At 38.8% G+C, this 23,128-nt stretch overlaps 1 protein-coding gene across 1 annotated transcript; it reads right to left on the bottom strand.

The window, feature by feature from the left end:
* Window positions 1-4,086: 4,086 nt before the first annotated feature.
* Window positions 4,087-21,454, bottom strand: C13H2orf73 (chromosome 13 C2orf73 homolog). Its single transcript, XM_029545519.1, has 6 exons — window positions 21,408-21,454; window positions 20,874-20,940; window positions 18,375-18,528; window positions 8,622-8,662; window positions 5,362-5,477; window positions 4,087-4,643 (listed from the first exon to the last, which is right to left on the bottom strand). Exons 3-6 carry the CDS (start codon window positions 18,431-18,433, stop codon window positions 4,494-4,496), a joined length of 366 nt encoding a protein of 121 aa, XP_029401379.1. The 5' UTR covers window positions 18,434-18,528; window positions 20,874-20,940; window positions 21,408-21,454; the 3' UTR covers window positions 4,087-4,493.
* Window positions 21,455-23,128: the final 1,674 nt, after the last annotated feature.

Below are 23,128 nucleotides of genomic sequence, written 5' to 3'. Positions count from 1 at the left end.
GTTTTGTTCAATTCCATCACCTGTTTGGTTGTGTTTTCTTGTAATTCTTTAAGGGCTTTTTGTGTTTCTACATTAAAGGTTTCTACCCATTTACCTGTGTTCTCCTGTAATTCTTTAAGTGATTTTCATGTTTCCTCTTTAAAGATTTCTACCTGTGTGCCTGTGTTCTTCTGTATTTCCTTAAGTGAGTTTTTTTTAATGTCCTTAAAATACTCTATGAGTATCATGAGATATGATTTTAAATCCACATCTTGCTTTTCCAGTGTGTTGTGGAATCCTGGACTTGTTCTGGTGGGAGAACAGGGTTCTGATGGTGCCAAGTAGTCTTGGTTTCTGTAGGTAAGATTCTTGCATTTGCCTTTTGTTACCTGGCTATCTCTGGTGTTAGATGGTGTTGCTGTTTTTCTCTGAGCTTGTCCCTCTCGTGGGTTTGTAAGTGTGTGTCAGCAGTCCTGGGAGACCAGCTCTCTCCTGGTTGAATTTGTGTACAAATGGCTCTGGAACAGCCCAAGCTCTGGGTGCAGATGGTGACTGTAAGGATCCTGTCTCAGCTGCTCCACTGATCTTGTGCCCAGTATGCTCCTGGCCAGGCCCACTCCACACAGATATTGGAGAGAAAGTGACTATCTCACCTCTGAGCCCAAGAGTGAAAACACTCCCAGGAGATTAGCTCTCTCCTGGTGGGGCTTGTGTACAGCAGGCTGTGGAACAGCCTCAGCTCATGGGTGCAGATGGCAGACCCATAAATCATTCTTTTATATTTTGTCAATATAAAAGCATTTCATCCATAAATCTTTTTTTATTGTTATTTTATTTTATTATTTTTTATTATTATTTTCTTTATTTACATTTCAAATGCTATCCCGAAAGTTTCCTATACCCCTCCCCCCACCTCTGCTCCCCTACCCACCCACTCCCACTACTTGGCCCAGGCCTTGCCTTGTGCTGGGTCATATAAAGTTTGCAAGACCAAGGGGCCTCTATTCCCAGTGATGGCTGATTAGGCCATCTTCTGCTACATATGCAGCTAGAGACACAAACTCAGGGGGTACTGGTTAGTTCATATTGTTGTTCCACCTACAGGGTTGCAGCCCCCTTCAGGTCCTTGGGTACTTTCTCTAGCTCCTCCATTGGGGACCCTGTGTTCCATCCAATAGCTGGCTGTGAGCATCCATTTCGGTGTTTGCCAGGCACTGGCATAGCCTCACAAGAGGCCGCAATATCAGGGTCACTTCAGCAGAATCTTGCTGGCATGAGCATTAGTATCTAGGTTTGGTGGCTGATGATGGGATGGACTCCCGAATGGGGTAGTCTCTGGATAGTCCATCCTTTCATCTTAGCTCTAAATTTTGTCTCTGTACCTATATCCTTTCATGGGTATCATCCATAAATCTTAAATGAGTTGTCAGGGGATCTCTGTGCTGTGATGTTTTTCATTCTCCTTTTGTACATTCTGACTGATAGCATTCCTTTGTAGGGCCAAACGCAGCTCCCCAAAGGCTACATGCAGCTTTTTTCTGTTGGGTCATGAATACAAATCTCAACAAAATGTCCTATTATCAATAAGTGCTTATTTTGTATTAATTACAAATTTAATTTTATTAATTATTAATTTATTAATTTATCTTGCAAATCTACTTTTAGAGACCTTTATTATATAATAGGTCCAATATTTTCCAGATTTTTGGAGACATGTACGCAGAATGGTTACCAAATATTTTGATGGGTCTAACAGAACTGTTAACTCTTGTCAAAAATACAATTGCAAGTGGGAGGAAACTTAAAATCTATTATATGAATTGTTTCATAAAAGAATATTTTCATAGATATCATATAAGTTAATATATATGATATCTTGATTACTCTAACTTATTTTTCTCTTGTCCCTTATTTTTGTCTAGATTAATTTCAAATTTTTTCTTCCCCCTTTGGTTTTGAGATCAGGTTTTTCTATTGGCTGTTCTGGAACTAATTTTTAGACCAGGCTGGCCTCAAAATCATGTGCCTCCCAAGTGCTGGGATTAAAGCTCCCACCACCATGCCCAGCCCTAATCTCAGTCTTTTAAATCTCATTGTAGGGTCTCTGCCCCAGCAGAGACTTGTAGGTGGTTCTATTTTTGGTCATGGAGGTGGCATAGCATAGTAAATAGCCATGACTAATAGAGCATTCCACTTCGGCCTAAATCCCAAATGACCACTAATAGCTGTGTGACCTTGGCTAAGTCACTTCTTGGTATATTAGTTTCATCCTCCCTAGATATGGGTAGTATCTATTTCATAGGGTTGTTGAGGAATTGGTAAGATAAAATAGGCAAAGTAGTTTAGAAGTTCTTTGGTTCCACTGTTTCAGAGATGTGCATGGTGTGACTTCAAATATTAACACTTTGCCCTCATTCATGCATGCACTTTGGTGTTGACCATTGTGTTCGTCATTGTTAACATTATTCCATTATCTTTACATATATTACTGTAGATAAAAAGTCTCCCCAAACTGTGATCCTTTCCTTAAAGGTAAGAATTTTGGGAGGATTGCTCTTTATATTTAATGTTTTGTGCTTTCAGTATTATTTGTATATCATATTCTAGTGCTTATTTGCATATTTAAAATGCATTTGTTGTATTTTTTGCCCCAGCATCTACGTGTGTTAGAATGGTTAGTTCCTCATGTGGTAGTTTGAATAATCCCCATAGGCTCATATATATTTGTTTGCTTAGTACCTCCCTGCCCCATTGAATTCTTGGAAGGATTAGGAGGTGTGTCATTGTTGAAGGAAGTGGTCACTGCTGTGGATTTAAGATTTCAAAAGCTCATGTTAGGCCAGGCCAAGTGTTTCTCTTTCTGCCTGCTGCCTGCAAATCAGAGCATAAAAGCTCTCAGCTACTTGCTCCAGTGCCATGCCTGTCTGCTTTCGACCATGATAATGAACTAACCCTCCCAAACTGTAAGCAATCCTCCAACTAAATGCTTTCTTTTATAATAGTCACCTTGGTCATGGTATCATCAGTATAATGTTCAGTACTATAGCTAGCTTTGGAAGGGGTGATAGACACAGGCGGAAGCTGAGGATCATTTGACTAATGGGTACTGTATATGTAGTCAGCTTTACCCTGACTCTAGAGCTATTAAAATAATGAGGTAACTTGTGTGTTTTGACAGTATCATCTGATTATATACTGATGCAGAAACAAACACATTTCCTTTTTTTGAAACATGGTTATTTCTTTTATGATTGTTTATATTTGGTTGTTTACTTTCTACTAAATTTTGGCAGCAACACAGTTCACCATCAGCATTAATCCACCATGACACAAGAGTCAGAAATCATAACACACAAAAATGGTACTTACTCTCCATAGATTATTAAAATCCCTTAGATCGGTTAGAGGAACAAAGATACAGCTATAGTATGCACCAGAGGAAAATTTCATCTGCTTCAGCTTGTACACAATACAAATGCTCCCACCTGAATCTATGTATATACAAAACTGCATGTATGTATCATGGCACATGAAACATGACAAATCAGAAGAACCATAGGAGCAATCTTCACCAAATTATTTAAAAAGTAAATCGAGCTAGTGCGAGGAGAGATGCAGTTAAAACAATGGCAGATATTTAATCTCCTAAGTACTCGTGAGTCCTTGGTGTGAATGGGCGTGTGTGTGTGTGTGTGTGTGTGTGTGCAGCTGTACTGTCAATGCTTTTCATTTTCACACTCTCAGCTGTGTATAGAGGAGTCTAAGTTTTAGAATAAGAAAGAGTACTTAAAATTTATAGAAAATTTTCCTTAAAATAAAAATTTAAGTGCAGGAGTAGTAATGACAGGATTATAATGACCATTTATTGATCCATGTATTCAGTCTTATGCTGAATAATTTTATGAAATCTATAGTGGGTAAGTAACCTACCCAAGGCCACATAACTTTCATGAAGTATAAGTCAACATTCCTACCACTGGGTTTGATTCTAGGGGTGCAATTAATGATCACGTAAGCTGGGCCTTTCCTTTAAGATCTTGTTTTTCTGTAAGTTGTTTTGTTTATAAATAAAGACAGTGTTTTATAATCTATCACTTATTGGGTCACTTAAAATTTTGATGCATTCTTTAATCATTTTCTGCCTTTCCCTGTTTATGTAAATTCTGTGTTCTACAGCTACGGATAACAAGAACAACAATAACAACAACCAACTGTGATGATGGATGAGTCCAGTGCCAAGCATCTAAAAGACAGAGGAACTCTGCCTATACATTCCCAGGATTGCAGCCTTAAACACCAAAGTTCATCCTCACTTACCCTGACTTTTTTATTAGTGGTTTAAAGGCCCGCACCTGGTGAGAAGAGCTTGCCCTACAGTTGAGAACAACACTCTTCCAGTCATCTCCCATACCCAGGCTTGTGGGTCTGCTGCGCTGGGCTGCCTTCTGGTTCTGATAAGCTGTTCTAAGTCTCCAGCAACTCTTGGGAATTCTGTCAGCACAGGCCTGGTGAGGTCACTTTGTCTCCTGATGAATTTCCTCTGTCTGTTTTTTGGGCTGTTCTGATGAACCTGACTCTAGAGTGTTCAATAATCCCTCCAGTGCCTTAGGAACTATTGGCGTAGTCCCTGGATTTATCTCTCTCTGCACGAAGGTTCCGTGTCTCTAGAAAGGAAAACAAAGATGGCATTAACCAGGGAAGCAGGAACTGTAGCTGAGTGTATGGGGTTGTTCAAGTTCTGGTGCTGTAAGTTGTTTCCCTGCCTCTTCACCTACTGCCACTTCAGTCCCAAAGTAAAGACAGCACCAGAATGTCAAGCCTGTAAACAGGGAGAACATAATTGAAAGCAGGGAAGTAAAACAGTCAAAGAAGAGCCTGTGCTTTTCTATTGCTGGAGTGCACGCAATGGTTTTTATCAAGTTTTATTTTTATTTTTTTTGCTTTGTAGGTTGCTATGACTGCAAATGAATCTACAATTCATAGAATTGATGATCGTGTTCTGTGTCCAAAAGGATTACTCATAATAAGCTATAAGAACAAGCATGTGGACAAGAGAAAGCACTTCAGCAACTCTGACTCAATTCTGTTCAGCTTATAAACCTTACGTATGCCTTCCTGGCACACATAAATTAAAAACATCTAAACATTTATCAATATTACTTTAGTAAGTGCTTCCATGAAATAAATAAAAACCCCTGTGGTTGAAAATCATGATGCCATTCCTTAGTTTTTATGACAGGTAGCTAAGTTTAGTTTACTAATGACTACATTTGTTTAGATAAACTTTTAGAAAGGTGAGCATGATTTAAAAGGCTTAAAAGTTCTCCCATAAATCTACTCAGTTCCACAGCACTGAATAATTAGTTTGGAACAATGCCTTACCTTTCCTCGGATGGGTTCATTGGGAGTTCTCCTGGCATCATATTGATGTATAAAAGAGATGTATTCTACAAAATTGTTCTCATGTTCTCCTGATACATCCAGACTGGTAAGTGGAACTACCAGAAAAGCAAGAAATAGTTCAGTGAAATCACTACAATTATTAGATTTGTGTATGGAAATATAAATATTATAATATTTATGCTTTATGAAACCACCAACAAAATGTCAGGCATAGTAGTAGACTCCTACCATCCCAGAGTTCAGAAGGCAGAGGCAAACACCTCTGTGAGTTTGATTACAGTGAGGAAAGCCTGCTGTACATAGTGAGTCCCAGACCTGCAAGGTGAGACCCTTTCTCGAAGGAAAAAAAAAAATCAACAGCAATTCCTAAAGTTATCTCCCCATAAGTGTGTATTCTAAATTTGGATTCAGCATTTATTCTGCACAAAAAGATCTAACTCAAAACAACTCAAATTAGTTCCATATATGCATTTTGTACTTTAAAAAGTTTTAAAATTTTATATGTTTGAGTATTTTACCTGGATGTATGTATATGCACCCACATGCCTGATGCTTTCAAAGGCTAGACAAGGGCATCAGATCCCCGAGAACTGGAGTTACAGATGGTTGTGAGCTGCTATGTGGTGCTGAGAATAAAATCTAGGCAGTGCTTTTAACGACTAAGCCATTCCTTTAGCTTCTATTAGGTATGCTTATTACACAGATAGCAATATGTCTTAATAAAAACAGAAGTTATTTGTCAAATTATTTTTGACAACTAGAAAGGGTATGAAAAAGTTTCTTCTGGATGTCTGGTCATGGCTGAGTAATTAAGAGAGTGGCCAAAGAAGTCTGTGCTGAAGTCACTGGACCACCCAGTGTGGCTGGCATTGATAAACACAGACTCTTTACACTTCAGCCTAAGTAGCAGAGGTTCCACCCACTTACAAGATCATTAAACCTTCTAACAAGCACTCTAAGCTTATCTTCCACAGTTTGGGTGATGGGTATGTAGTGTTCACTGTGAACGGCTCTCTAATGCATGTGGGTTTAAAATTTAACTAGAACTTTCCTTGCCTTGCTATCAAAAGCAGTTAAAGAAAAAGAGTAGTGTTCACCTGCTTTGAATTCTGTCAAAGAAAATACTCTTGATTCTCCCTTTTACAAATATACACACAGACAAAATATTTGCATATCCTTGGCAATCTATGGAATAATATGTAAGAAATTGATTCTGGTGTTTCCTAAGGGGAAAGAATTGTGTGGAAATGTGAGGAAAGAGGTGGACTAAATTTTTATTATATATTTTTATAGCATTTAAATTATATAAATTATACATAAACTATTAAAATGTAACAAAATGTATTTTTTGCAAATGACATCTTTTTGCTGGAAGTGGTGGTCTATGCCTTAATCCCAGCAGTCAGACAGGAGGACTAACAAAAGTTTAAGGCCAGCCTGTTCTAGATGATGAATGTAAGGTCAGCCAGGATACATAGTGATATTCTTTCTCAAACAGAACAAAACAAAATAAAATAACATGTTTTTTTTTCCAGTGTGACATATTGTTGCCTAATGTAGTAGTACATACCTTTAATCTAAGCTCTCAGGAGGCAGAGGCAGATGTAGCTCATGAGTATGAGGCTAGCCTGGTCTTCATGACAAGTTTCAGACCAGCAAAGATGACATAAAAAGACCCTGTCTAAAGCAAGTAAATAAATAAACATGATCTAAGTTAGGGGAATAAATAAGAATAAAAATACATTATAAATATATACTTATTAAGCATTCATGAATTTGATTTTGTATGTTGACATTTTTTTTCTAGCAGGGATGAATATTCAAGTGCTTATAATAATAGATGATATAGTTTCCCACTTAGCCGACTAGAATGTAAAGTGATAAAAATTTCTTGATTTCTAACTGAGATCAGCACTAATTTCTCCTTAGTAGTTGCCTTTCTTGTAGGACTTGTGGGCACACCATGAAGAGCAGGGGCCACCGGCATAGTAACTGCAGGACTGAGAAAAATCCAGTAATTTATATTTTTCTTATAAATTAAGAAAACTACCTTTTTATGAAGTTCATATTTTCACTGTCAGAACATTGCTACCTTCTTAGATAAAATGAAGCACCTCTACATTTTAGAATTAACCAGGTGAGTTAGTGGAGAGGTCAAAGCAGTAAGCTGTAGAGGACAGACACATTTTCAAATTCAGGCTCTACCACATATACTGGACATGTGTGACTTTGGTGGAGGTCATTTAATTTTTTTGAGGATAACATTTCTTCTTTCCAAAATGTACATAATTTGTGTCCTAGTTTTATTTCTGTTACTTTGCTAAAAGTAACTTCAAACAACTTTAGGGTTTGCTCAGTTTACAATCCTGGGTCACAGCCCATTGTTTCAAAGAGGTCATGGTGGCTGCAACTTAAAATGCTAATCACATCTCATCCACAGGTAGAGCAGAGAGAACTTAGTCCACAGCAGGTTCTAGCCTTTAGCTCACTTTCTTGCCTCTTAGTCCATGATCACAAGCCCAGGGAATGGCGCTGCCCACTGTGGGTTGAGTTTCCCCATACTGACTAGCATAACCAAGATGATCTCATATAGACATACCATGATTTAACTTGATTTAGACAGTTCTTTCCTGAGACTTAAGTTTTCAGGTGATTGTAGATTGTTCCATATTGACAACTAAAAAACTAAAATCAGAATTTGCTTTCAGAATTATGGGGTCAATGGGTAATGTTCATATTTTTATAAGATGCTGGGATCAAAGTTTGGTGGAAAAACCATAGATGGGAGAAGGATATGAATCTGATTCCCTTACTGTGAGAAACTGGTATGAAGAGTTTAGTAAGCTGCTTAAAGGATTGATGACAACCTAGGGTGGAGGGAAAAAAATCATATCAGCTATAAAAGAACAGGTTGGGAGACAGCTTTTTTGTTTGTTTGACTGGTTTCTTTGAAACAGAGTTTTACTATGTAGGTCTGGCTGTCCTGGAACTCACTGTGTAGACCAGGCTGGATTTGAACTTTGCTTCCTGAGTGCTGGGATTAAAGCCATACCATACACCACCATGCCTGACAAGAAGACAGCTTTTAAACCTTCTTTTGATGTTTCCCACACTGAATCTGGAAGATCACTGTGACCCAGGGCCATCAACCACCTGATAACACCTGTCAACAGAGTAACAACACCATGGAAATACCTTCAGAGGGTTTGTGGGAGAGCACAGAGTATAAAGGCACTTACTGCAGAGCATGATGGCATTAATTTGATCCCTGAGACATACACTGTGAAGGGAAAGAACAGACTCCTGTAATTGTCCTCTTAATTCCACATATGTGCTGTGGCATGCCCCAAATAAACAGATACATAAATAGGTAGATCAGCAGATAGGTAGACAGATAGATAAATGTAATTAAAACTTTTAAGTTCTTCCAGAACAAATTGTTGATATAAATGCTGCCTACTGTCCTCCTGGGCATCTACTCCATAGCCCACCCCAGCAAATATTAGTGTTGTTACTATTTAAAATATAAGATGTTGCCTTCTCCTGATGATATTCCTTTTCACTTTAAGGATGGTGGGGATAAACTCCTCAGTGGACTGGCCTGGTAGAGGAACAGCAACTGCTGATGATCACAACTAGCTTTGTGGGCTGGAGAAGCAGCTCAATTGCTGGAGTGTTCACTTAGTATGCACAAAGCCTGCGTTTGAGCCTCTGCATCACACACCTTCTTGAAGGTATATCACTGGAGTGGGGCTTTGATGTTTGAACAGCCCACTGCAGGCCCAGTCTTTCTCTCTGCCTCCTACTTATGGATCAGGATATGAGCTCTCAACTCCAGCACCAGTGCCATGTCACCCTTCCTGCCACCACTCTCCCTGCCATGATGATCATGTACTAATTCTCTGAAATTGAAACCAAGCTTCCAATGAAATGCTTTCCTTCTTTATAAGCTGCCTTGGTTGTGGTGTTTCTTCATAGCTATAGAACAGTGATCAAGACAGTAGGGAATGCATGAAAAAAGGCTGGGGAGGCACAGACCAGACAAGATTTAAGGTGGTGCCTGCATGGCATAGTGGAAAAGCCTTCTTAAATTTCACCCAATGTTTCTTGTTTCTTTCTTACTTCACTTTCCACCCAGTCCTGGGAGGTATAGAAGGGAAAGGCAGTATATCTTCAGAGAAATCTAAGACTTCCCAAGACAAAAACAAATTACGGAAGCTGTTGAAGAGACATGTTATTCTCAAATATAGTAGAGCAACATCAGATGTTTCAAAAGCAACACTGGACACAAGATGACTAATTAATACTTCAAAATATTAAAAAGAAAGAAGAATTAAGCATTAAAGTTTCATAGTTGATAAAATTTTCAATAAATTATGAATTCAAATAAAAATCTTCTTGGGAGGCAAGAAAAATCTGAAAACATTTTCCTATAAAACAGATCGCCTTTTCAAGGAAGCATTCAAATAAAACTACAAATAAATCAAGGAGAAAGTCTAAGAGTTTTATATCTATCTATCTATCTATCTATCTATCTATCTATCTATCTATCTATCTATCCATCCATTCCCAAAGAGACAAGATCTAAAGAATGGAAAAGCAAGTATTATTTCTATGAAAAGCCAGAACATAGTTTCAATAAGACTGGGTAGGTCTTGTGATTAGATGTGACCAATATGATGCTGCAGGAGGGACATGATGCAAACTCCCAGTGTAAACCTCAAGGAAGCTTTGCAGTTTTTGCTCTTTGCATTCTGGGAAACTTGAGGTGCCAAGTAGGAAGTCCAGATACCTTGGTGAACAAACTACATGAAGAGACCATAGGAGAGGGCCAGCAATCCCAGATTGCCAGCTGAGTGTGATCCTCAAGCCTGTTTCTGCCAACTCAATGTTACCACACAACCCAGGTCCAGATTGCAGAGCACTGAGCAAATAAGATGAGTGTTCTTTTAGGCAACTAAATTTAATGTAGCTTGTTATGGAGATACTGAAATAAAAATACATCAGAAGAAAGTAAATTGAATTAATTAGAATGAATCACCTTGTGTCCTACTTTGCTTTTTATTGCTATGGTAGAGACCATTACCAAAAGCAACTCGGGAAAGACAGGGTTTATTTGGCCCATATGTCCTGATCATAGTCCATCTTGAAGGGAAGCCAAGGCAGGAAATCAAGCTGGGCAGGAACTGAAGCGGAGACCATGGAGAAATATTGTTTACTGACTTTGTTTTCCATAGGCTGCTCAGACTGTTTTCTTACACTGCAAAAAGTGGACTGTGATGGGCCTAACCACACCAATCATTGATCAAGAAAATGCCCACAGGTTTGCCTATAGGCCAATCTATTGGAGGCAATTTCTATGTTGAGGTTTCCTTGTCTCAGACAACCCTAGCTTGTGTCGAGGTGACAAAAAAACTAACCCAGGCCACCTTGTAAATTGTGATCTAGAGTGCTTCATAGCTATAAAACAATGACTTTAAAAAGTATCCATTTAATCACAAGGACCAATAAAGGACTGTCATTTTATCTATTATAGAGGGACATCTACTACTCAAACATTATACTTGCTAAAATTATACATAATTATCAATCTCGATTGTGTGAACATGAGACTTTCTAAAAATTCACACAGTGGGCAATATTTACGTGAGAAAAAAGGAGAGAAGACATTCAGGTTCTTGGTGGTTGTGCCACTTTATAAGAGTGCAAATTGAGGGCTGAAGAGATGACTTCAAGTTTAAGAGCACTTACTGCTCTTGGAGAGGACCTGAGTTTAGTTCCCAGCATCCATATAGTGAGTTACAAGTATCTGTAACTCCAGCTCAGGGGATATATAAACTCATGATGGTGCACCTAAACTCACATAAGCAAACACGCATAACATAAATAAAATACACCTTTAAAAAAAAAAGAATTCAAGAGGTCTGGAGAGATTGCTCAGTGGTTCAGAGCACTCACTGTTCTCCCAGTGAATCTGGTTTTGGCTTCCAGTACCTAAATTAAGAGACAATTCTCTATAAGTTCAACTCCAGAATATCTGAGGATACTGGCCTCTGTGGGTATTTACACTTACATACCCATAAGCAGAAAATCATACCTGCATATAATTAAAAATAATAAATTAAATTGAATCCAACTAATTGCTTAAATGAAGCCTTATTAAATAAGAACTACCAACATGTTAAAGTCTATGAAAAATGTTTGAAATCCACTCTTTGAAACTTAATTAAAATAAGAGTTTTCTAAGCAAATTGGTATCTAGTCATTGATATTCTCACCAACAAAATATGAATTACATATTCCAATACATAATGTGTCCCTTACATTGATGTGAAGTTAGCAGTTTTAATTTGAGAACATTTTTAACTTTTTATTGCTATGTAGAAAACATCAATAAATATTTTCCTCTTAGAAATTATACTTTTCTCAGTAGAATTCCCTTGAGTCTTATATAAAGTCTGTAGCTCTCATAATATATTTTGAATGTTTTAATTTTAATGTGTGTGTATGTAGATATGTATATTTGTATTTTTTGTGTGTGTATTTATGTTTGTATTTGTGTGTCAGTGTATGTGTGTATATGTGTGTTTGTGTGTGTGCCTGTGTATGTATGTGTATATATATATATATGTGTATGTGTTTGTGTGTTAGTGAGTGTATGTATATATATATATGTGTGTGTGTGTGTGTTTTTATATATGTATGTGTGTGTTTGTGTATATATATGTGTGTGTGTGTGTGTGTTTGTAGAGGGGTTGGGGGCATATGTTTGCAGGTGTCGATGGAGGTCAGAAGGGTTTCTGATTCCATGGGTGCTGACGTTGCAGGTGGTTATGAGTGCAGGATATGGATGGTAGAAGCTGAGCTCAGGTCCTCTTAAGAGTAGTAAGTATTTTTAACTGCGGAGCCATCTCTCCAGCTCCATGTAGTGGTTTGAATGAAATTACCCTTAATAGGCTCATATATTTGAATACTTGGTGAATAACTGTTTGGGAAGAATTAGTGGGTATAGCTTTGTTGGCAGAGGTATATCATTGGGGACTAGCTTTGAGTTTTCAAAAGCCCAAGGCATTTCCTATTAGCCTCTTGCAGCTTTGTGGTAGCTGTCTTAACATGTAATCTCTCAGCTACTGCCCCAGCACCATGTCTGCCTGTCTGCTGCCATGCCACCACAGCGATAAGTTGCCTTGATCATGATTTTTCTTTACAGCAATAGAAAAGTAACTAAAATACTTCACATGTCAGATATAAATAAATAAATAAATAAATAAATAAATAAATAAATAAATAAATATAATAAATGCAGCAAGAAAGCATACCCCTGGGTACAAAAGAAACAACAAACTAAAATCCATCTTAGGAAATTAATTTTTACCACTGGATCTGAATCTGCAATTCAAAGGAAGATTAAAATACAAACCTTAGTAGGTTAGCAGCCAAGATTTCCTTTCAACTTTAAACATCATCCTTCATCAGTTAATCAATTGCCAAATTACAAAGTCTTAGGATAGAAATCCAAATATGACTGGTTTTTAGAGAGACTCAGATACAATGAAGTATGCCATATGCTAGCTAACTGTGGCATCCAGGAAACTGTGTGGTGGTATGAGACATAAAGGTCACTTTTATTGTTCACAGAAGATAATATTGTTGAAATGCTAATTACATGGAATTGAATGGGCTCATGGAACAGAATGATGGTTGGTGACTTTTAATTGACCTCAATACATGCTGGTAGAGTTTGTATTCTATAAAAGACTGGTACACAGCTGAATTTTACACAGCCTAAAATCTTACAGTAAAATATTTTTTAAAATAATTTTAATTTAATATCAAAATATTACATAGGAATTATTTCAGGCCAATGTTGGAGATTTTCCTTTGTTAGTTTAAATTACATTATGACTGAATTAAACAGAGTAACTTTTTTTTTTTTTGGTTTTTTGAGACAGGGTTTCTCTGTGTAGCCCTGGCTGTCCTGGAACTCACTCTGTAGATCAGGCTGGCCTGGAACTCAGAAATCTGCCTGCCTCTGCCTCTGCCTCTGCCTCCCGAGTGCTGGGATTAAAGGCATGCGCCACCACTGCCTGGCTTTAGAGTAATTCTTAATACTCATCTATGGAGTAGTTTAACATTTGAGACTGTCATTCATTTGGTTATTCAAGATTTTATTGAGTTTGGTCATTATAGTAGATCTGAGGTTATAATAATGAACTTAGTAATGGGAAATACTGATAGAAGAGAGGGATGGGGAGAGATAAAAGACACACACGCACACACACATGCACACACACACACACACACATACATGCACACACACACACACAGACAGGGAGACAGAGCAACAGAGACAAAGAGAGAGAGACAGAGATAGATAATATGCCAGGTTTTAAAAACCAAATTCTAACTTAGTGCCTAACAGTACAATACAGTGGTTAATAATTCGAATATGCTACCATTTATTATTACTATATATAAGCAGTGTGGTAGAACTTTAAATGTTTTATTTAGTTCTAGATACAATCCTACAATATTATCTAATAAGGTTTTTGTTCACTTATGAGCGAAATAACTTCATTTCTTTCTTATTAAGTTCAGTGTCCACTGCCCCTGGAGAAAGTGCTCAGTCCAAGCCACACAAAACCACTAGGTTAAAACATTATTTTCCCTGAGAATCTATAGAGCTTATTTTACAGTTACACCAGAGCTGCTTGAGTTCACATGGATTGTTTCATAATTGGTGACATTTCTCTCTCTGTCCCTCTGTCTCTGTTCCTGTCTCTGTCTCTCTCTCTCTTTAATGGAAAGTTTGAGGATCTTCTCTTTGAACTGTTGTTTTACTGTTTCATGATATGCAGGTATGTGTCTTTTCTTCATATCTGGATACACTCAGTGGGTCCTTTCAATGCCCTTTAGGGAGATTTTCTTACCATTTTAGAGGCTGAACAGAGGGTTACATATGAGCATGGACACTAGAGCCAGCTATCTGGGTTCAAATGCTAATCACCTACTCTGTGTTTATTTAAATCATGTGATAGCTGAAGGTGCCATCCTGAAAAATGCTGTCCTACTATATTTTTATTTAATTGAGCCTGAAGAAGTAGACAGCATGCAAATCATTATGGAGGGGTCAGGAAAATTAAAAACGGAGCTGCATATGACCCAGCTGTACCACACTTGGACATTTACCCTAAGTTCCCTGAATCAGCATGGCATAGAGAAACTTGTATGCTCACGTTTATAGCTGCACTTCACAATAATCAGGAAGTCATCAAACCTGTTTAGCTATCTACAGATGAACGCATGATTGTGTGGTTCATATACACAAAAAATATTATGGACAATACAAATGAAATCATGACATTTTCAGGAAAATGGCCAGTATAAAAAAATCATTAAGTGAAATGATCCAAACTCAGAAAGACAAATACTGTATGCTTTCTTTCACATGAGTAACACAAATTTAAAATTTTATGTGCAGGAGTATGTAAATGTGTGTGTATATGTAGATCATAAAGTGAGAAAAGGGATGATGAAAGAAGAGAGCTTGGCCAGGTGTGGTGGTGCACACCTTTAATCCCAGCACTTGGGAGGCAGAGACAGGCAGATTTCTGACTTCAAGGTCAGCCTGGTCTACAAAGTGAGTTCCAGGACCAGGACAGCAGGGCTATACAGAGAAACCCTGTCTCGAAAAACCAAAAAAAAAAAAAAAAAAGGGAAAGAAAGAAAGAAAGAAAGAAAGAAAGAAAGAAAGAAAGAAAGAAAGAAAGAAAGAAAGAAAGAAAGAAAGAAAGAAGAGACCTTCAGGGAGGGAGTGGAGGAGGGAGCAGAAGGTTGGAACTTTTTGGGAGAAAGAGAACTGGCTAGAGGGAGTGCAGGGGCGGGGGAGGGAGGGAAATGAAGGAGATTAGTCAGAACAAAATGACATAATGAACTTCTCTCCATATTGTATGATGGATGCAAGAAAAAACATTCTGATCTTCCTAACACAGATTATTAAATATTTTTAGATCTATAATGATTTTACCTGACAATGTCATTCTAGTAAACTGAGTCACATTTTTATCAAAACCACAGTTCTAATAAGAGTCAACAAAAGATTTCTTTTAGAAATCACTGATGCGTCAACCTCTGTGATTTGGTCAGTCTAGTTGAATACAGATATCAGCCAGACTAAAGGTCATGACATTAGAAGACAGAACATGATTGGATGCAGCATGAGATAAAATTGCAATGTAAAGTGGGTCATCCTTCAACCAGGTGGAAAGTCTAGTTTGCATTGTCACTCTTGGAAATGAAGTCCAGAGGGTATCTTTACAGGGAATCCTCATTAACCTACCCCTTTCCTAACTATTACTAGCTTCTCCACCCAGTTAACCCTTTCCCTTTTGTTTTCACAGTTTACAGCTCTGTCCAACTCAGAACACTGAGGATGTTATATGTCCCTGGATCTTCATCTTATGAAACTCTAAGACCCCACAAAAGGTGCTTTTAAAATATGCATGCTTCTCTCTTGTTGATCTTCATGTTAATTTTATTCTTAGGCCCAACAAAAGACCCCAACAGGGTAAGATAAAATTTTGCAGTCTTTTTTGAGAATGTGAATTGTATCACTGCATCATTACACTATACAGCAGTGGTTCTCAGCCTTCCAAGTGCTGGGATCCTTTAACACAGGTCCTCATAAATATTTGGTATTCAGGATATCTGATATGTGACCCCTGTGAAAGGGTCACTTGACCCCCAACCCCAAGGAATCATGAGCCACTTAGTGTTAAGAATCACTGCTGCATACAGTTAATTTAAGAATAAAATGAGTTTATATAAAATGCCTGGCAATCAGTGTGCTTGGACTAAGTGTTATATTTTAGTCACTATCTCATCTTCATTTTGCCCTTTCATAAAAGAAAAAATGGATCTCCCAGTGTCTTCCCTACCTGGCTCTTCTCTCAAACTTTCAAGGTTTTTGTTTTGTTTGAAGGTCACAATGCTTCCTTGCCTTGGTATAATTCTACTTTTTGGCTGTCCATTCATGATTAAAAATAGGATAAAGACCAGAATGATTTTCCAAAATAACTAGTGTGATAGTTATCATTTGGCTACAAATCTAGGTTGTAACAGCCTTCATTTTTAAAAAAGATTCCTCTATTCCTCTATGTGTGTGCCTATGTGAATTTATGTGAGCCAGCAGGCCAGAAGATGGTCTTCTGAAGGTGGATGCTACAAGTGTTTGTGAACTGCCAGCTGGGTGTTAGGAGCCAAACTAGTGTCTTCTACAAGAGAAACAAGTGCTCCCTAGCCACTGCACCATCTCTCCAGCTATTAGTAGTCTGTCTGTCCATCCCTCCCTTCATTCCTCCCGCCTTCCCTCTCTTCTGTCCTCCCTCATTCTTTTTTCCTTCCTTTATTAATTTTAAAATGCAGTCTCACTACATGGTTCTAGTTGGCCAGGAACTTCCTATATTGACTAAGCTGGCCTCTAATTCAGAGATCCACCTGCTTCTAATGTCTAAGTGTTGGGATTAAAAGAGTGTGCCATTGCCATCATGTCTGGCTCTTTGGTCATTAAAAATGTTAAGACTGGGTGGAAATTGCTGTTAGTGAAACCCTGACTTGGAGCAATGTTCTTCTGTTCTCTTCATTCCTGCCCTCACCTGTGTCTGCTGATGTGCCTGAGGGTCTATTACAAAGGCCATCTTGTCTTTGATATGTTTCTTTCTAGGCATTTCTTTATTCTCTTTGGCCTACCTTTAGGGTTTCTCCCACATGCTACAGAAAAAATTTTCTTCTATTGTTTTCATCTTATTATTGCTTATTTCTCTGCTACTATTCCATAGACTATTTGTAGAGTCTTAGGAGGCAGAAAATCTCTGTACTTGTTCTACAACATCCATCATAAGCACAAAATTTCTTTCTAAAGGACAGGCCATGGTCATAGATGGCTTGTTAGCCTTTTTCATGAACCCTTACCCTCAAGGTAGGAATTATGCTGCATACCATTATTTTCTATTTCCTAATGTCATGACCTTCAGTCTAGCTAAGAGTCAACTAGATTGGCTAAATTACAGGGCTGAGAGCATTAATGATTTCTATGGAATCGTTTGTTGACTGTTATTAGCACTGTGATTATAAGAAAACATAACAGTTTACTAGAAAGCCATTGTCAGGTAAAATCATTATTGATCTGAAAATATTTAACAATTTGTGTAATAGTATTTCTCAAGTTATGTATTTTAAGTCAGTAATTTTGAGACACAACCTAAAAATAAGAGTGAGATGATAAAAATAGAAAAGATATGTTTTGGAAATCATGCTTATTCTTAGACTAACGCTATTCTACAGGTCAACTTTTATATTTAGCATCTTAGTTTCCTTTTCTGTTGCTGTGACAAAAATACTCAAAGTAAGAGAAAATCGATTCATCTTGGTTTACAGTTCCAGAAGAATGGAGCCCATCATGGCAGGGAAATCATGCTGGCAGATGTTTGAAGCTAGATAGTCATACTGTATTGACAAGAGACAGAAAAAGAACAGGAAGAGGGATTGGGCTATCCTAAGTATGGGATAGTGTGAAATATAAAGGCTCTACATACATATGACTGGCTGGAGATCCAGTGGCTTCCAAGGGACATTTCACAAACCACAGCAATCAGTGCCCTTCAGAGTATACTTTGAGATTCTGCCAGTTAGAGTCAGATGCTATTTTAATAGTTACAGTTTTTAGAATTTGATGGGAAAGCTGAGCAGACTTCTCCTAAGTTTCTGAATTTGAACTTGGTGTAATCAATGATCTGTACAGTATCTAGAGATACTGGACTGGAGATACTTCCTCTGGGAAGAAATACCAGGCTTTTAGAGGACTATGTATGTTGTGTATGTATCTTCAACTTCTATAGAGAAGTCAATTTTTTCAGGAGGTGCACATGCACTGAATGTATCTTAATTCAATAGCAGGAAAGAGAGTAATAAACTTTTCACATGGATAACCTTACCTATTCCACAAGAAGGCTTTTGCATCTGGCTGTGTTTGACTGGCAAAACCAGTGAGCATGCTGGCTTCTGGAAGTCACTCCGCTGGACACTCTTGGTGTCATAAGATGGTTGGGAGACATGTTTTGGTGCTTCACCATGGAACCACCATTTTCTCTTTACAGAAAAAAAATGGAAATGCACTGTCAAATAATGATGGAAATTTTCATTTGATGCTTAAAGTCTATGAGTATTCAGTGATTTAATGTAACAAGATATTAGTATAGAATTATTATTCACTTTGTGTATGGTTTGTTCGTATGATGTATATGTTCATGTAATACTCATGAAGAGGACATGACATAGGGTACCTTCCTCAGCTACACTTCTATTTTGTTTACTGCAACAGGGTCTACCGCTGAACCTGAAGCTAACCAATCCTGCCCAGCTGGGTGTCCAGTGAGCTCCAGGGATCTGCTTATCTCTGCCTCCTCCTCCTCCTCTCATTACTTTCCCATCCTGGTCCCCCAGCAGTGGTATCACAGGCATTTCCATCTTAAGGATCCAAGCTCAGAATCTCATGGTAATACACATGTTACTGAGGAAATGTCCCCCCAGGCTTAGGAGTTTGAACACTTGGTCCCAGTGGGGGGTACTGTTTGGGGAGATTGAGGAGGTATGACCTTACTGGAGCTATTCTGTGTTGTGGTAACATTGAAGCATCTCTGCTTCTTATTCTTGCCACCCTGCCTGCCTCTTGCCACCCCTGCTTCTCTGCCTACAATAGACTCATATCTTTGGAAACTTAAGCCAAAATAAATTCTTTCATAAGTTGCTTTTGGTTGTGATGTTTTATCACAGCAACAGAAAAGTAATTATGAAGCAAGCAAGCCTAGAGATCTGAGTTCAATCCCCAGAACCCACCGTGGGAGGATAGAACTGTGTCCTGAAACTGTCTTCTGACCTCTACAAACGCATTGTAGCACTCTAACCTGCTCACACATACAAACAATAAAGTAAATCTCTCTCTCTCTCTCTCTCTCTCTCTCTCTCTCTCTCTCTCTCTCTCTCTAAATCAGCTCTGAGTCTATAGTAAGAGATGTCTGTAATATGATTTAAGAGGAATGGGTATGTACATTACAATAATAAATTCTGACAATTGAGGCCCCACTGATACACAATGGGAGAGGTATTCCCACAGAGCTGCAAGGAACCTCTTAAATGAGCTCAGCTTCTTGGATACAGAAACTGTCGTACATTTACACAATGGAGTACTACTCAGCTATTAAAAACAATGAATTTATGAAATTCTTGGGCAAATGGATGTATCTGGAGGATATCATCCTTAGTGAGGTAACCCAATCACAAAAGAAGTCACTAGATATGCACTCACTGATAAGTGGATATTAGCCCAGAAACTTAGAATACTCAAGATACATTTTGCAAAACACAAGAAAACCAAGAAGGATGGCCATTGTGTGGATACTTCATTCCTCCTTAGAATAAGGAACAAAATACCCATGAAAGAATATAGGTCCAGAGACAAAATTTAGAGGTAAGATGAAAGGATGGACTATCCAGAGACTACCCCATCCGGGAATTCATCCCATCATCAGCCACCAAACCCAGATACTAATGCACATGCCAGCAAGATTCTGCTGAAGGGACCCGATATTGCGGCCTCTTGTGAGGCTATGCCAGTGCCTGGCAAACACATAAGTGGATGCTCACAGCCAGCTATTGGATGGAACACAGGGCCCGCAATGGAGGAGCTAGAGAAAGTACCCAAGGAGCTGAAGGGGTCTGCAACCCTGTAGGTGCAACAACAATATGAACTAACCAGTACCCCCTGAGCTCGAGTCTCTGGCTGCATATGTAGCAGAAGATGGCCTAATCGGCCACCATTGGGAAGAGAGGCCCCTTGGTCTTGTAAACTTTATATGACCCAGCACAGGGGAAGGCCTGGGTCAAGTAGTGGGAGTGGGTGGTTAGGGGAGCAGGGGCAGCAGGGGGGGTATAGGGAACTTTCGGGATAGCATTTATATCTTAATCTCTGAGCTTGTGAATAGTTGTGTCACACTGCCAAGGGGCATTGTTGGCAGGAATTTTGAGATGGGGGTAGGGTGGGTTATCCTGGAGTATAGGATGGGCCTACAGTAATTTCAAGGGTCCTTCTATGGGAAGGGCATGAAAGTTGTCCAGAGGAAAGAGGTAAAGGTGTGCTACTGCTGACTCCAAAGAGGACGATGCCTTGAGTCAAGATCCAGAGGTAGCTTCTTCATGCTGGGAAAGGCAAGAAGCAGGGTCTCCCGTAAGACCCTGCTGGGAACCGGGAGACTATCTTGGAACTTTCAAGCTTCATGACAGCCTGAGAGTGAACCTGTGTTTCTTTAAGCCAATACTGAAGCTTGTAACTGAAAACAGCAGCAATAGGAGATGACTACAACTATCCAACAAATCTGACTCAAAAAATAATGTACTATATTTAGTATGGTAGATAGAGTGAGAGAAGCTTGGCTTACCCAATAGTCCTGGGCCAGAAAGAAGACTGTAATATCTGTTTACTATGTAATCACCCAGGAGTATTATCTATAAAATATTTTAAATAACACTTTATACAGATTGTAAAGATTAAAGAATATAATTTACATAAAATTTAACTTATTCCTAGCAGTTTATGTGCATTAAATAAGTGGAAGCTAGTCTTTTGTAGGAAGGCAGAATTTCTGAACATCATGGGAAGTGCTATGTTAGCACATGACAGAAACACAACCCTACAGAGAGTGCTGTTCAGCAATCCTCAAGCAGCACTTACTGGCTACAGACTGATGCTCTAGAAACATTAGGTGGATTCTTCCTTCCATTCCCTTACCCACCCACAGAGAGCTTAGATGCCATGGTTCTCTGCTAAGCCCTAGGTTACTGCTTTAACTACTTGTAACAACAGCAATGCTCTGAGCTGTGTCATGTCCTTTAAATAGACCATAATCACATTGCCCTGCAAAACAGCTTCTGAATCTAACTCTACATTTATATATAGTAAACATCAGTCCAACCTGCTTTTCTGGCCCTTTATTATCAATGTAGGGAACTGGCTCGTTGTATGTTCTTGCATTTGTGTATATGAATTTAGCATAATTTACACGTCTTCTGTCCACACATGGTTTTGATTGTTGTGTGCTTTTCCCAGGACTTTTTTCATTTTCGATTTCTACTTTTCTTTCAGCTACACATGCTTTTCCAGCATCTTCTGTTTTATGCTGTCTGAAAAACATAAATGGTAAATCATTTATCCCAATAAGCATCTCAGTAATTATAACTAAATAAGATAAGATCTAGATATATTTCAAGCATTTGGTAGACGTATGCAATTAAAATTTGAAATTGGGGTATCTTCTCACTCTAAATCCTGCAACAATGAAGGGAATCTGTGTTAATAGTGATTATTATCATGGCATACTAGTATACGGAACACACTATCATTTTTTGAAGTAAAGAGTAATGGCTTGATTGTGCTTATAAATCATGAAGTATTTATGCACATGGGTAGGTTACATGCTAATCTGAACATATCTCTTCAAAAGTTTTATTATTGGGCTGAGGTGATGGCTCAGTTGACAAGAACAGGTAAAAATAAGTTGCCTCATATGTACCTGAGTTCAAATCTCAGCACCCATGTACAAATCAGGGTATGGCTGCAAGTGTCTGCAGCCTCAGAGCTGTGGGAGATAGAGACAGAAGGATCACAGGGGATTTCTGACAGCCAGCCTAGTTATAGGTTCAGGGAGAGACTTTTCTCAAGTGAATAAAGGCAGAGAATGGTAGAACAGTATATCCCAATATCACTCTCACATTAGCACATGTAGATAGATAGATAGATAGATAGATAGATAGATAGATAGATGGAAAATATTTTATTTATTTATTTATTTAACTCCAGATTTTATTCCCCTGCCCCCGTCCACCCTCTGACTGTTCTACCTCCCATACCTCCTCCCCACACCCTGTCTCCACGAGTATGTCCCTATGACCTACCCCCTACACATCTAGACCTCTAAACTCCCTGGGCCCTCCAGTCTCTTGAGGGTTAGGTGTATCTTCTCTGACTGAATCAAGACCCATCAGTCTTCTGTTATATATGTGTTGGAGACCTCAGATCAGCTGGTCTATGCTGCATGATTGGTGGTCCAGTGTTTGAGAGATCTCAGCTGTCCAGGTTAACTGAGACTGCTGGTCCTCCTACAGGGTCATCTTCCTCCTCAGCTTCTTCCAGACTTTCCCTAATTCAACGACAGGGATCATCAGTTCTGTCCATTGGTTGGGTGCAAATATCTGCATCTGATTCTTTCAGCTGCTTGTTGGATCTTCCAAAGGGCAGTCATGCTAGGTCCCTTTTTGTGAGTGCTCCACAGCCTCAGCAATAGTGTCAGGCCTCGGGACCTCCCCTCCAGCTGGATCCTACTTTAGGCTTGTCACTGGACCTTTTCCTCAGGCTCCTCTCCATTTCCATCCCTGCAGTTCTTTCAGACAGGAACAATTATGAGTCAGAGTTTTGACTGTGGGATGGCAATCCCCTCCCTTACTTGATACCCTCTCTCAAGATATAGTCCATAGAACTCAAAAAAGCCAGCAAGCTGAAGGGCCCAAGTGAGGATGCCTCAGTCCCACTTAGGAGGGAGAAGAAAGCAATCACAAAGGGGGAGGGAGTGAGAAACCTGGGAGGGAAAGTGGACAGGCGTGGGGTTGGGGGAAGGGGAACCTGATCTGATATTGGATG

This window comes from Mus pahari, chromosome 13 (genome assembly GCF_900095145.1).
Source record: "Mus pahari chromosome 13, PAHARI_EIJ_v1.1, whole genome shotgun sequence".
Taxonomy (NCBI): Eukaryota; Metazoa; Chordata; class Mammalia; order Rodentia; family Muridae; genus Mus; species Mus pahari.
This window is presented reverse-complemented; position numbering and strand designations above follow the sequence as displayed.